The sequence below is a fragment of the Mesoplodon mirus genome, assembly GCF_964341445.2.
Source record: "Mesoplodon mirus genome assembly, chromosome: 11".
Classification (NCBI taxonomy): domain Eukaryota; kingdom Metazoa; phylum Chordata; class Mammalia; order Artiodactyla; family Ziphiidae; genus Mesoplodon; species Mesoplodon mirus.
Window position 1 is genome coordinate 55,249,873 of NC_138987.1, and position 15,222 is coordinate 55,265,094.

General features: G+C 58.2%; 1 protein-coding gene across 2 annotated transcripts; it reads left to right on the top strand.

Moving 5' to 3' along the window:
• Window positions 1-2,410: 2,410 nt before the first annotated feature.
• On the top strand, window positions 2,411-15,084 carry CACNB3 (calcium voltage-gated channel auxiliary subunit beta 3). Of its 2 annotated transcripts, none has more exons than XM_082636997.1 (13): window positions 2,411-2,721; window positions 9,773-9,895; window positions 10,118-10,240; window positions 10,701-10,816; window positions 11,093-11,157; window positions 11,358-11,377; window positions 11,576-11,656; window positions 11,869-11,927; window positions 12,096-12,205; window positions 12,507-12,658; window positions 12,872-12,967; window positions 13,082-13,231; window positions 13,703-15,084. In XM_082636997.1, exons 1-13 carry the CDS (start codon window positions 2,680-2,682, stop codon window positions 14,015-14,017), a joined length of 1,452 nt encoding a protein of 483 aa, XP_082493123.1. In that variant the 5' UTR covers window positions 2,411-2,679; the 3' UTR covers window positions 14,018-15,084. The 2 variants fall into 2 exon arrangements, with proteins under 2 accessions (XP_082493123.1, XP_082493122.1); XM_082636996.1 differs by lacking the exon at window positions 2,411-2,721 and adding an exon at window positions 5,667-6,135.
• Window positions 15,085-15,222: the final 138 nt, after the last annotated feature.

Below are 15,222 nucleotides of genomic sequence, written 5' to 3' on the forward strand. Positions count from 1 at the left end.
AGGCAAGTGGAGATTGAAATCCAACTCCAGATCAGTAGGGCAACCACCTATGCAGAGTTGCGTCTGCACAAAGCCTAGTCAAAAGGGCTAGCAGAGGCCCTGTCAAATATCCTAAGGTCCTGACAACTTCGGAGGTTAGAGAAGAGGGGGAGCTGACCCTAGGGAGAAGAGATGAAGGCTGCCTGGGAAGCCCTGGGGGCCTGCAGCTGAGGACCCGAAGGGGCCAAGCTAAGGTATGGCTCACAGGAGTGCCTCCAGGCTAGAGGCCCCTCTGAACAGAGTGCCAGATACTGTGAGGTCAGGGCCAGAAATGGGGGTACTGAGGGAGGTAAAGTGGGGAGGAAGACTGTGTGGGTCCTGGACAGGGCCCAAAGAGGGATACTCCTGCCAGTCATCTCACATGGAAGGGGCTGGGAGAGGACTGTTCTGGGGACATGGGGGCTGGGCTCCCGGCTCTAGCTCTGAGGTTCCTACCTTCTCTCAGTGGCAGAAGAGAGAGGGGTGTGTGCTCCAGCAGCTGGAATGGAAATGAGAAAAAGTGAAGGGTGCAGAGCTGCCCCTATGCACTTAGGTTCCCTCTGATAGGCTCAGGGAGAAGTCACTGATATTTCTATTTTAAAGTAAGGGGTGGAGGGCGATGGTGTTCTAGGCTGTAAGTTCTTGCAGAGGAGGGAGGGAGGGGGAAGCCAGGGACAATTGCTTGCCTTGGCCAGCACCTCCCTCCCCCACTTCTCCTATGGAAACTTAAGCTGCCCCAAGGCCCAGAGGAGCTAGTCCATTAGCTCTGGTCAGCGGGGGTGTAGGGAGGGGCCTCTCTCCCTCCGGGTCTTACTGCCAAATGACAGGCAAAGCTTCTGCTCCCTCTATTAGAGCCAAAACAAAACAAAACAAAAACCCTCCATGCACATTTTAAAAACACACACACAACCTCTTTATCTCCTCTGAATAGTTGAAGCTGAGTAACTTGGGGGTAGGTGGGCGGTAGGGGATCCATGGACTAGACCAGAGAGGGAGAGGAGGAGATGCCCTCCCAAAGAACTTTTCAGGTTAACCCTGAGGAGGAGCTGGGGGTGGAAAGAGGAGAATTGATTCTCCCCCAATGTACCTCCCTCTGGAATGGGGGCAAGGGCAGGGTCAGCTGAACAGAGAGGGAGGAAAGTCTTCCAAGATCCCCAGAGGGTGGAAGGATGGGGGGGGGTCGGAAACCCCCAGGGGAAAGGACTTAAAAGAAGAGCCAAGGAGGAGAGTGGAACGCCCTCGATCTGAAAGGGAAGAGTTCTAATTGATGCCGAGAGAGATGTTGAGGACCCCGGGTCACTCCGCTTCAGGATGAATCTGTCTCGGCAACGGAGTCGGCCGCCGCCTCCCTCCAGCCGCCGTTTTTGGTATGGAGGAGTGTCCAGCCTGGGGGTATTGGGGGTTTGGAGGGACCAATGAGAAGCTGATCCGCTCCCCCCTTCCCCCGCCAGAACTTGGGCTTGTCCTATTTGACGTGCCCGCCGAACAGGGCGGGAGGGGGGGTAACGGTCCCGCGACTCCGTACTCCCTGCTACCCAGACCCAGCCCGGACGCTGCCGGGCTCAGAGGGGGCGCCCCTGGAGACCAGGATGGAGGTAGGAGCGGCCAGGGCCCCAGAAGAGCCAAAGATCTCAAAGGAGCCCCACGGGGGTGGGGATAGGGTGCAGCCTGGAGTCCCATACTAGGGGTCTGGAGGTGGGACTGCAGTTCCTGGAAAGAAGAACGGCTGAGGGGATCGTCCTAGGCTTCGGAGGGGGTCTGGCTCCGAGTTGCGCCGCCTCTGCTCTGGCCAGGGCAGCGCCCCCTGCTGGCAGGGCCGGACCCTGCCGGCCGACAGACGGGACCCCGGACGGGTGCCACCACCTGGAGGGCGTGTGCGTCCTCCGGGCGAATGAGCCCAGGGGGCGCTGCAGCCGGTCGGAGAGGAGCCGCTTCGCCTCGCTCTTCGCCTTTGCGGGCTGAGTCCCGCGGCCCCGGAACCCAGGAGAGAGCAGTGACGGGACAGCTTCCCCGGAACCCAGAGGGGGCGCTTGACGCTGGAGCTAGCGAGCCGTACACAAGCATTCTTCCTTTTCGATCCTTTCCTCTGCTGAGGACAGGTCGAAGCCGTCGCTGGGAACGCGGCGCCTTTCTTCCTCGGGCGCTGGAGGATGGGCGCCGGGCGCACAGAGCAGGGGCCTAAAGCTCCGGAGTCCAGGCAGCCCTCCAGCTACTGCCGCCCTTCTGCCTGTGGCGGTGGGAGCTCCGGAGTCCCTATCTTTTCTGGGGAGGCGTTTGAGGAAGAAGATGGGGGAGGGGGGGTCGGAGAAGGGAGGCGAGATATAGGGATGGAAGGACAGTGGCAGGCGCCCAGACGAAGAGAACATGGACCGTAGAGAGGAGGAAGAGACGGAAATGGAGAGAGCAGGACTGAAAGGCGACAGGGGAGGGAGAGAGTGACAGAGGCGGAGAGAAAGGAAGAGAGAAGGGAGGGAGGGAAGGAGGGAGGAGGAAAGGGGGAGGGAACCCGGAGAGAGGGAAGGGAGCAGCCGTCGGAGCCTGGCGGTCGTGGGGCGAGGCCAGGCGTGCAGGCGGGAGCCTGTGTGCAGAGCAGCGGCCCGGTCCTGCTCCTGCCTCGGAGCCCCTGGCCCGGGGGAGGGGGAGAGGCCGCCAGCCCGGTCTATGTCTTTTTCTGACTCCAGTGCAACCTTCCTGCTGAATGAGGTAAACGCGAGGGTCCCCTCCCCAGTGGGTGGGAGGAGAGCCCCACTCCGAGCTAGGAAGAGGGCCCGCATTTGGGGGGACACTGCAGCGATGGGGAGGGAGGGAGGCCGAGTAGGTGAGGCTAAGGGTAGAGGTGGCAGGTAGAAAAGGAGGGAGCGGCCAGTGCTGGCAGCTTCTAAGCACTGGGACTGGGATGGGGTGGGGGCAGGGGGAGGGAGGACTGTCTGGGGAGCCAGGAAAGGGGCTAGATGTGAGGACTGAGAGAGGAGGACTCTGCCAAGCGCCCCCACCCCCACCCCGGCGCCCTCCCTGGGTTCCCTGGGGGCAGCCCAGCAGCTAAACGCTAGGGGCTTTGGCTTTGTCCAGATCTTAAATACTGCTGGGGAGAAGGACTTCCTAGAGGTCCTAGCTCCTGCCTCAGCTTCCCCACTCAACACTCAGGGATTGGGATCTGTCCCGCTTCCTGGTGCACTTATAGGAGAAGCCAGAATGCATTCTGGAGGCACCCAAGAATTCCAACTCCCAAACATGGTTATTCAGGCTCCCCACCACCACCAAGACCCCCATGTCCTGCTTCCATGCCTTGAGTACCTGCCAGCTACCACTCTAATGACTCTCTCCTAGAAAGAGGAAGGTAGGAGGAATCCTCTCCTTGAATCCTTTCTCCCCTCCCCCCCCCCCGCCAGCTTTCTCTTCTTATGCTCAGCCAGGGAAAAGAAAGGGGGTTACGGACCACATGGATACTGACAGGCACATGTCTTGTTACAGGACAGGCATGAGAACTAGAGCAGGCAGGTGTGGGTAAGGTGAGAAATGGAAGGCGGCAGTGAGTAGCAACTCAGAGAGAAGGGAACCAGGAAGAGGCTCCGAAGCTCCTGCAGGACCCAGGGGATGGGCCAGGTATGAGGAACCTGAACACATCTCCCGGGGGGGGGGGCAGTTAGCATGGCAATTCTTGCTTTGTGAGCAGACTTAGACACCACTGTCCCAGATGGGGATGAAGACAACAAGGTGTGTAAGGAAGGCGTGAGGTTGATGGCAGATCCACTGTTACCTACAATCCCATGGACACCCTGGTGGTGGGGAGAGTCCCTAAAGGAGAGGCCAGGAGAGTAAATTCAGGGATGGGGAGAGAATCAGAAGCCCCAGTAGCTGTCTTCTTCATTAGAATCATCTCCCAGGAGAGAGCACCTTGAGGGTCTTATTGTTTCACATTTCATGCCTCCTTTCTGCCCCTCTGGAAGGACAGAAGGAATTGAAGAGACAGAGAATAAAAGAGGATATAATGAATACTGAGGAACTGGGAGAGGGCACAAAGTGAGAAGACAGTGTCTGGGAACTTCCAATACAGAAGAATCCAACATATAACCAAACCCCAAATGGTGCTGGCCTCAGGAGAGGGAACCGTGAAAGCAGACTGCTTCCCCCAATAGTGAGCCATAGGGGCTCCAACAAAGTTGTTCACCAAATCCAGCAGGAGGGAGATGCTGGGCAGGGCTGGAATGCACCACTCAAAGGATGGTGACAGACTAAAGGCAGACTAAAGATAGTCTTAAGATGAGGCCCCTTCTCTTTTTCTTGCTAAGGGAACATGAACCAGTGACATAAGTGGGAACCCAGTTGGTTTGGGTGGTCTTCCTCTCTCTCGCACGTACAGTGCTTCCTATCGTAGATCTCACCCAGCACTGTCAGAGTTTTGGTTTACTAATTCCCCTGTAGCCAGGAAGAAAAGGGATGAGCAAATTGCGGATTCACCCTCGTGGGTGTGAGACACTGGGAGTGGAGAAGGACTGAGCTCTGAAGCTCTCCAAGTGTAACCCTCTGTCTACCTCACATCCACCCCCACCCCCAGGGGACGGGGAGGGAGGGGATGAAGGGGTAGGTAGGCCATCAAAATTCAAAGCAATAATTTTGCTCTAGAGCTCAAATGGGTGGATCTTCGAGGAAGTTTCCTCAAGATAAGGGCTGCTGTTCAGTCTCCAACGTCAAATCTGGGTGCCCCTTTTGAAGGAGACTGACTGGTAGAGCGGTACATATGGCTCCAACCCAGATACTGGCCACCCCAGCCCAGCCCCATCCTTTTGCTAAGGAGGGGATCTGGCCTTACACTAGTGACTCTGGGGACACTTGCCCTTCCCCTTCCCAACCCCCGCGTGGCCAGGCTCTCTCACCTTCTGTCCCAGCCACGACCATCCCCCGACCTCGGCTCTCTGGTTTCTTTCCTCTCCCCTTTAGGCTCGCCTAAAACAGCCCCTCCCTACGGCAGTTCCCACGATGCCTTGGCAATGCCTGGCACAGTCCTTGGCAAGGAAGTGAGGAAGGGAACCCCCATCCTGGCCAGACTAGGATGAAATCTGCCCGCGCAACAGGTGTAGGGTGGCCGGGCCCCAATCCTCCCCCTTCGCACGGGTTGCGCAACAAGGTCCTTTGCTGCAAGAGTCCCAGCACTGAGGGGACCAAGCGCCTGGGGGCGGGGGACGGAAGGAGGGCAGGGGCTACTTTCTCGGCATTGGCCTGGGGTCGCTAAATCCATTCCTCCCCAGTACCATTGCGGGGTTTGCGTTTGGAGTCTCGCGTGCCGCCAGGGCCCAGACACACCGCCCTCTCACCTGCCGCCCCTCCCCCGCCTGCCGCCCGCCCCCGCCCCGCCTCTTCTGTCTCCCCCAGTCTCCCACTTTCCTGCCTCCCCTCTTCCTCCCTCTGCCTCTGTACCTCCTTTCTTTCTCTCTCTCTCCTGTCTCTCCTTAACCTGCGCCCTCTTCTTTCTCGGTGGGGTCTCGTCTCCCAAGCAGTCTCCGCGTCCCCTCCCCCGCTCCAGCCCTTTGTTTCCCGGCGGAGTATTTCCTGGGTTGCCGTATGTCTCTGTCTCCGCATCTCTCCTCGCCCCGCCTCCTCCAAGCCAGGATCCGCCCCGCCCGCAGTCTCTCCTCCCCTTCCTCCCCGCCGCCCCTCTGCCCCATAGGTGCTTGGGGACCCACCTTCAACCCGGCTCCCGTCGGCCACCTCTCCCGGCTGGGTCTCGGGCTCCGCGGGTGGCCGGCGCCCCCAGCCGCCCCCCGCGCCCGCTCCCGGGGAGGGGGGGCAGGTGGGCGGGCACTATTGTTGTCGGAGCCGGCGCCAGATTCCTCAGCCGCGCTCGGGGTGGGACCGGCAGGGTTTGGGGGGGGTAAGGTGGGGGGAGCGGTGATTTGAGCTCGGAGCAGCTGGTCTTCGCGGCTCGCTCCCTCCTTCGCGCTCTCGCTCTCCGCCGCCGCCCGCAGGGCTGCGGGGCTCGGTGGCATCTCCCGGGCGCGGCCCGCTGTCCTCGCCCCTGCCTCCGGGCCGCCCCCGCCCCTGGCGCCGCTCGCTTCCCCCCACCCGGACTCCCCCATGTATGACGACTCCTACGTGCCCGGGTTTGAGGACTCGGAGGCGGTGAGTGCCCACGGGGAGGGTTGGGGGTGGGGAAGTTGGGGGGACACCTCATCTCCCTTGGACCCTTACCCCAGTTCAGGACTTTGAAAGACGCCTCTGCGGCGGGGCAGGGCGTGTAGGAGGGCGCTCCAAGAAAGTGGGGAGATGGGTTTTCATGCCAGAGACTCCCCAGTGCCCCCGTCCTAGAGCAAGGGGCATCGGGTGTGTGCCAAGAGGGGCCCGCGTGGGGGAAAGGCTCAGAGCAGGTGGCTCCACAGCCCAGGACAGAAGGGTGGAGGGAGGAGGGGCTGGAGGCTGAGGGCACAGAGGCTTTAGAGAGGCCTCACGCAACGTCTGGAGTTCCCAAGGGAGGATTTATGGGGTCTGAACACAACAGCTACAGGAGAAGCCGGGGCCCTTGCAGAGGGGGACAATCCAGGCCTCCTGTGCCTCAAGTAAAGGACGAATTAGGGAGCCTGGAGAACAGCAGAGAATCCGATACCAGCCTCTTCAGACAGAGGGATCATAAAACTTGAGGACCTCCATTATCCCCTTCTGCTGTCCATCCCTGAGCATTGCCTTATCTCCTCACCCTGCTTCCAGCCCAGCTTCTCTCCCAGGCTGAAAACTGGGCACCCAGCACATGGATGAGCCAGCTGACTGAGCCCCATCCATTCCACTCCTCCTGCTGAGGCATCCTCAGAGCAGCGGGCATCCTGAGCTCCTGCTCAGCATGGAGGGCCTGGGGATGGAGAGGAAGCTCTTCGCTCAGAGAACCAGGCAGCTGATAAATATTTAATTCTCCTCTTTGCTTTTATCTCCTGACCCACTGAGACAAATCAGCTCATTAGGCAGTGATTCCCGGAGCTCAGAGTGCAGGGAGAGTGCCTGGAAAGATGGGGCAAGGATGGGCAGCAGCAGCTCAGTCCCTTCTCTCAAATATCCTACAAGAAGACCTCCTTAGGAGAGCAACTAGATGGCTTAGGAGGAGTCCCTGACAGGTATGGAGGGTAGAGTACTCCGGAGTCGGAAGGGGAGTGTTGGAGGCTTCTCCCATCTCTTGCTGCCAAGTCCAGGGTAGATGAGTCCTAGGGCTCAGAATAGGCAGCTGTCAGTCCTTTCCTGGGACTGGGCTCCTGCTGGGGCCCAATTCCCCATTGATTGGGCCTCTGGGGCTAATTACATTGCGGCTAGAGCAGATGATTTTCAAGGCTGTGGTGAACACCTCTCTGACAGTTGAAGGGACAGCTGGCACGGCCCAGGGTGCCAAGGTGAGCTTGAGAATGAACCTCTCTGTGGGGCTGGAGGGCCGTAGAAGGTTCTTCCTGTCCCTGGTTGAGAAGGCTAGGACTGTTGCAAGGTGAAGCCTGACGTGTGGATGGTGTTGGGGGCAGCCTGCTAACCCATTGCTCGCTCCCCACCCTTCTCTGGTTCCTGGATTACCCTCCCCCACTTCCCTTTCTCTTGCCTGGCTCCTTGCTCTCCCCAGGGCCCCCTCTGAAGCAGTAGGAGGGAAATCAGGCTCTAAATAAATCCAACGGCTCATCTCCCTCCTCTCCTTCCCCCGTGCCAGGCAAGAGTGGAGCTGCAGCCTGCCCACACACTCACCAGGCAAGGGGGGCACCACCAGGGCACTGTGCCAACTCCTGGCAGTTCCCAAGTATTGAGGCTCTGGCTGTTTGGGCATAACAGGGCTGGAGGAGGCAAGACCCCAGAGTATGCTTGGCAGGGCAGCCCTGTTCCCCAAGTGATGGGTGAGCTCTGAGGACTTGGGAATAATGGAGAGGGGATTTCAGTCTGAGCATGACTCTAAACATTTAGGGAGAGATCCTGTCATTCCCGTCTTAGGGTCAGAGGCCAGGTAACCCAGGTGCCCCAGGCAGGGAAACAAAGATGACTAAATTAGGCTGAGATCCTGGAGTACAGAGGGTAAAATTCAGACTCCTCTCCCAGCACAGGTCTGGGCAACTAGGAAGCATCTGATGTATACTTATCAAAGTGAGTGGTCATCCTGCCTTGCCTCCTGCCTCCTAGCCTGTTGGCCCCTATTTACTTCAGACAGCCATTTCCCACAGAGGTGTCTCCTGTGCCCCAGGCCCCTGGAAGGAGGTCCCCCACTCGACTGACAGTGCAGAGGTTCTTCCTGGGGCTCAGCTGCTCTTTATCCTGCTGCCAAGCCAGCCTTATTTGGTTCTCAAGAGAGATGGGGAACATTCTCTGTAATATGCAGGACTTTCCCTCCTTGTGCTATCTTCATGCCTTGGGTCTACCACAGACATTGTCTTTAGCTTACGCTCTAGGACCTGGGCTGACATCAGTCTGACCAGTCCTCTTGCCCATGGTGGGGCTGGGGCAGGTGTGTGAGTTTGTCTTCCACACCAAGAATCTGGCCTATGCTGCCTTCATGCACAGTAGGCTGGAAGGAATGTTCCTCAGCCTGAGAACATTCTACTAAACACACACACACATACACATTCCCACACGGACCCTTTAGGCTTCTGCCTTATCTCTGCCACCTGCCCCTCAGAATTGATGGAAGTATCACTTTCAGACTTCTGCCCATAAAGAGGGGAAACTGAAGCAGGAAACAAAAGACTCCCTTTTCCCTAGACTGAGGGGGAAACCCAGCCATCCTGACTTCTGTCCTCCTGCCCTAAGGTCCAGCTTCCCTTGTTCAGTTGTGCATCTCCCTCAGGGCCTTGAAGGTGAGCTTGGCAACCCTCCAAATGCACCTTCATTGCCCAAAGGCCCTTCCAATGGGCAGGACTCTGACACTCTCCTGGCTCGGGTTACCAAAGACCCTCTCCCTGCATCCCCAGGGTTGCTCCTGGCTGGGTTGCCTGGCACCAACTCAGCCTTCCTCCAGGGCTGATACCCCTTGGGCAAGGGGTGGGGAGATGGAGGCCAGGTGGTAGGTGTGGCCCCGCCTCACCTGGGCTTAGGGAGATAGCTTTGTGTCGCTTGCTCAGTCTGTCTTGTTTGCTGCCCACACCTGGCCAGTTGTCCCAGCAGGTGTGAGAGGAAAGAAAGTGGGGGTGGGGAGAGTAGAGAGGGAGTAACTTTCTGGAGTTGGGAGCCCTGTGGTCTCCTCTTCACCCTGGAAGAGTAGGGACTGGAGGAGATGGGATCTAAGGGGGTGGGCGGCTATATCCTGACACTCAGGACCAGTGCCTTGCCAACCAGTGTCTCCTGACTGTTCCTGGCTGGCTGTACTCCTCCCAGGCATTTTAAGGAAATAATTTCCAAGCTGCTTTGCAGGCTGATGTGAACAAGAGGGCTGGGTCTTTGGATTCCGAAGATTCCAAATCATCTCCAATATATCATCTTCAGTACATCTCACTTCCCTCTGCCTCACAGGACAGGGTCAAGGGGAGAAAAGGGAGGAAGGAGGGAAGGGAAAGCTCTCTTCGAGGCTGCAGTATTAATAGGCTTGGGGGGAGGGGCCCCGATCATAGCACATATGGGTTGGCCCGGCTTTTCTGCAGCCCCAGAGGCACTGGGGCCCTTCTTGGGGAGACAGGAGGGACTGGCGGGCCCAGCCACCCCCGTGGAGCTGGAGAGGCTGAGGTTAGCGGAGGCACCACTGTAGGGTTCGGAGGTGCCTCTCTAGTGCCCTTCACACCTGAGCCCACGGGTCACAGCCTCTCCCCCATGCCAGGGTTCAGCTGGCTCCTATACCAGCCGCCCATCTCTGGACTCAGACGTATCCCTGGAGGAGGACCGGGAGAGTGCCCGGCGTGAAGTGGAGAGCCAGGCTCAGCAGCAGCTTGAAAGGGCCAAGGTATCATCTTGCTGGCTGAGGGCAGGACAGGCCAGACTGGGTGGAAACTTGTGCTAGGTCCTAAGTCTTGAGGGGTCAATGGGCAGGATGTGTGTGAGTGTGAAAGAGTGTGTGTGTGGATGGGTGGATTGATGGGGCCTCCGCCCTCTGCTGATGGGGCACTGAAACTGGAGGGGGTGCTCTGAGGCTCCCCTCATTTGCACCAATGGTCAAATTCTCCAGCACAAACCTGTGGCGTTTGCTGTGAGGACCAATGTCAGCTACTGTGGTGTGCTGGATGAGGAATGCCCAGTCCAGGGCTCTGGAGTCAACTTTGAGGCCAAAGATTTCCTGCATATTAAAGAGGTGACCACCCCCCTCCAAATAGAAGCCACTTAATCTCTCTGCTTTTGCCCCAGTTCCCATTCCTCTTGCTTTGGTCCTCATTTATAAACAAGTTCCCCAACTCCTCAACTCTTATGCTCAACACACCCCCGTAAAACCCTCATATCCAAGACCTGATCTTCAGGGTCTCCATCCTCCTAAGGCCTGGCTTGGGCCTCAGTCTCCATATCTGTAAAAGTAAGCCATTAGATTAGTTGCATCTTAGGTTCCCTGTGACAGCTGTGATGCCTCACGCTGAAGTCTTGGGGGTCTCAAGCCTGGCTGCCCTTCCCTCTGGCACCTTCTCCTGCCCCCCTCCCCTTACACTGCCTTCCTCAGACCCGCTCTCCCAATGCCTCCCTGGCTCCTTCACGTTGAAGAGCCAGGACTGAGGCCTGGGTCACCTCCTCTCACCGCCCCTTCCGCTCCACCCCACCCCCAGAAGTACAGCAATGACTGGTGGATCGGGCGGCTAGTGAAAGAGGGTGGGGACATCGCCTTCATCCCCAGCCCCCAGCGCCTCGAGAGCATCCGGCTCAAGCAGGAGCAGAAGGCCAGGTGAGAGCAGGGCTGTGACTCAATAAACATACACCCCAGACGTGTGCACTTTACCCACAGTCCACATCACCACACATGCACACATATCCCCCCCCACAAATATGCACATTCACACCTAGCATATGCATTCACAAATGCACACACATCAAAGCTCACACACACAAATGCTCCCGTCACATGCACTTCCCTCACTAGCTAAAATGTAAGATGTATACAACGACTAAATACTGTCTAGAACAGACAAAGACGCTTATTGACCTCCCTTTCTGCTCTTAGGAGATCTGGGAACCCATCCAGCCTGAGTGACATTGGCAACCGACGCTCCCCTCCTCCATCTCTAGGTAGCCTCCCCTCAACCCACCTGTCTTGGGTAGGTGGGTAACTCAGACACAGGGGGAAGGGAGAGTCTCCCAGGTGAACAGTGTGGGAAGGGGTTGGAGCTGGGAGAAGCCCAGGGTCTCCCCTGGGGACGGGAATACCGTGCCCCCAGGGCCTTTCCCCGCTTCACCAAATTTAATCTTTTATTTCCTTTTCCAAAAAGCCAAGCAGAAGCAAAAGCAGGTGAGTCAAGGAAGGGACGGGGGCTTGGGGGGCTCATGGCTTCTGGCTGTGGGGACAGGTTTCTGGGCAGACATTGTTGGAGGGGCAAGAAAACACAGAGGGGAGGGGGCCCAGAACTTCTGAATCTGCCCCACCCCAGTCAGGTGAAGGGCAGGCCACACAGCCATGACTTTGCCTGAACTCAGGTCAATTCTGCAGGCGGAACATATTCCCCCCTATGATGTGGTGCCCTCCATGCGGCCTGTGGTGCTGGTGGGACCCTCTCTGAAAGGTTATGAGGTGAGAAGAGGTCCCTGACCCCAGAGTTGCCTCTACCAAACCTACCATAGGAAGGGCCCAGGGACAGTGGGAGGGGGATGCTTCCCCCCTCCCCATCCCCCAAGGTCTGGGTGTGGAGGGGCTGGGCTCAATGGCCGCACCTGGGGATGCTGTCCCCTTCCAAGACGGCCCCCAGTGAGTTCCATGCCTTTCCCCTCACCCCTCGCACCCAGGTCACAGACATGATGCAGAAGGCTCTCTTCGACTTCCTCAAACATAGGTTTGATGGCAGGTAAGCTGCCCTGGCCTGCGGAGGCATGAGAACCAGGGAGAAATCACTGTCTCCTTCCAGATGCCTGTCGCAAGGGCTTCTCTAAAGTGAAAATTGGTAGGACCTGGGTAGGGAGGGGCCTAGGCTTGAAAGTTAAAGGTGGGCTGTGCTTCTCCATGCCCACCCCAGGATCTCCATCACCCGAGTCACAGCGGACCTCTCACTGGCAAAGCGATCTGTGCTCAACAATCCCGGCAAAAGGACCATCATTGAGCGTTCCTCTGCCCGCTCCAGCATTGGTGAGAAGTCCCCATTCCTGCTTCTCTGCCCACTCAAGCGTTAGTGAGAACCTTCCTCCTACGCTTCTCCTCCCCGACAACTTGCATTCCTGCCCAACCTCTTCTCCACCTGCCCCCAGGATTGGCAAGAACTGAGCCCAGTCTCAGTTCTCTGTTCCTCTGCCTGCCCAGGCTCTGATGAACATGCTCTCCCTCCAGTTCCTTCCCATCCACCATTTGGGAGCCCCCAAAGCCCTGTCGGAGTCGGATGGGGTGGAGCCACTGGTGAGCATTGCGGCTCCCTCCCTCCCCCCCTCCATAGCTGAAGTGCAGAGTGAGATCGAGCGCATATTCGAGCTGGCCAAGTCCCTGCAGCTAGTAGTGTTGGATGCTGACACCGTCAACCACCCTGCACAGCTGGCCAAGACCTCACTGGCCCCCATCATCGTCTTTGTCAAAGTATCCTCACCGAAGGTAAGTCAGCAGTGGTGATGGAGAAGGCCCACAGGGCTGCCCTGCTAGAATGTGGTACAACTCTGCTTGGTCCCTGCCCAAGGGCTCCCGAATCCCCTTTTCCTGCTGCCCCTTAACACAATTCTAAGTCATCCTCGCCTGCTCCTCATGCAGTGTCACAGGTCGGGGACATGCCCGGTTCTTTCTAGGCCCAGCTCTGCCCTTTTCCCTCAGGTACTCCAGCGTCTCATCCGCTCCCGGGGGAAGTCACAGATGAAGCACCTGACTGTACAGATGATGGCGTATGATAAGCTGGTTCAGTGCCCACCAGTGAGTGCTACTCCTGTGCCCGCTCTTGCTTTTCCAGGGCTGGGGGAGTGATGGAGATGGGTGGAGGGCTCCTGCTGAGAAGAAACCAATATTCCCCCTTTTCCTTCCCTCTAGGAGTCATTTGATGTGATTCTGGATGAGAACCAGCTGGAGGATGCCTGTGAGCACCTGGCTGAGTACCTGGAGGTTTACTGGAGGGCCACCCACCACCCAGCCCCCGGCCCTGGACTTCTGGGCCCTCCCAGTACCATACCTGGACTTCAGGTAACCATTTCCAAGGGCACAGATGCTCAGGCTAAGCCAGCCAAAACAATGCCCCCTCCCTGCCCAGAGGATCACCCTTGGCCTCCAGTTTGAAGGCCAAAGGATCAGAGAGCAGAGCTAGGGCATATGGGCAAAGGCACTTCCTGATGAGAGGGAATAAAGCAATGAGATGCGGGATCAAAGGCTACTTTTTTAGGACTCCAAAGAAACACACCTTCCAAACCCTTCTCCTTAGTCTGTCTTGAAAGCAGAGCCTGAATTTTGTGGGAGTCACAAGCTCGAGTTTTCCGTCTGAAGTGGAAGGACGCTCTACTTCAGGCACGGAAGGAGTATGCTTCTCCTTCCTTGCACTATTTCGTGTACCCAGGGACTGAGAGTTGAGGGGGAAGAAATCCCCACCCTGCTAGAGGTGGGAGGGAGGCCAAGGCGAGGTCCGCATGGCCTCACTTAGAGCTTCTGTCTTGCCCCCAGAACCAGCAGCTGCTAGGGGAGCGTGGCGAGGAGCACTCACCCCTCGAGCGGGACAGCTTGATGCCCTCAGATGAGGCCAGCGAGAGCTCCCGCCAAGCCTGGACAGGATCTTCGCAGCGCAGCTCCCGCCACCTGGAGGAGGACTATGCAGATGCCTATCAGGACCTGTACCAGCCTCACCGCCAACACACCTCGGGGCTGCCTAGTGCTAACGGGCACGACCCCCAAGACCGGCTCCTGGCGCAGGACTCGGAGCACAACCACAATGACCGGAACTGGCAGCGCAACCGGCCCTGGCCCAAGGATAGCTACTGACAGCCTCCTGCTGCCCGACCCTGGCAGGCACAGGCACAGCTAGCTGGGGCATCCGCTCCAGGCAGGTTGGAGTTAGACTGGCATTAGGCTGGCACTAGGCTCAGCCCCAAAACCCCCTGCCCAGCCCCAGCTCCAGGGCTGCCTGCAGTCCCGAGGTTCTGGGAGAAGCACGGGGCCCCCTCACCTCCTGGGCACAGTGACCCCCCTAGGCTCCCATTCCAGGTACTAGCTGTGTGTGCTGCACCCCTGGCACCTTCCTCTCCTCCTGCACAAGAAGCTGCCCCACTAGGCAGTGCCCTCAGGCCAGGATCCCCTTAGCAGGGGCCTTCCCACCAGACTCAGGGAAGGGATGCCCCCTCAAAGTGACAAGAAGGTGGGGTGTGGGCAGCATGACATGAGGAAGGAACAAGGTCCCTGAGCAGCTACTATCCTAATCCAAGGGACTCAGGGGTTGTGCTTTGGGATCCGAGAGCCTCCACTCGCCTCACTGCCACACATTAGAAATGAGACAATCAAAGCCCAGCAGGGTGGCACTCCCATCCATCAGCTGGGGTGGGGCATCCACACACGAGGCTGGAGCCCAGGCAGGCTGGGCTAAGGCCAAAGGCCTCACAGCTGAAGCCCTTGAAGGGAAGGGCTCTCCTCACCTGCCAGGAAGCTTCCTAACATCTGAAGGACCAGGGACCAGGGACCAGGAACATGGTCAGGCCCAATGGCAGACGGGAGCCAACCTGGACTGGGGCTTTGGGAAGGGAGGTCGTGTGTAGCGGAGAACGTATGGACAGCTTCAGGGGCCTCCTTGCCCCACTCATTCTTTTGCTCTTGCATCCTGTCATCTCTGTTCTTGGCCTCCATGCCTCCTGGGGGACATGGGCCTCAGACTTTATTCCCTGATTCATAGCAGCTGCTTGTTAAGTTAGGGTTAGAGGGGGAGAGATAGGACCCAGTGGACAGCCCCCAGAGGCCCTATGTACCCACCTTACGGCTCTAGTGTGTGACCTACAGAGCATGCTCCACAGGACCCTGCCCCACCTCACCGTCATCACTAATAAACACCATGCACCGTCCCTCGGGCTCCTGGTGTATGTCTGCTGGCTCAAGTAGCCAAGTTCCTCACTGCATGGCCCAAGTCTGGAGGAGGTAAAGAAGTATCCTGGCCGCCTCTCTCTCACAAAGAACCCATTAAGTGGGAAGGGAAAAGGACA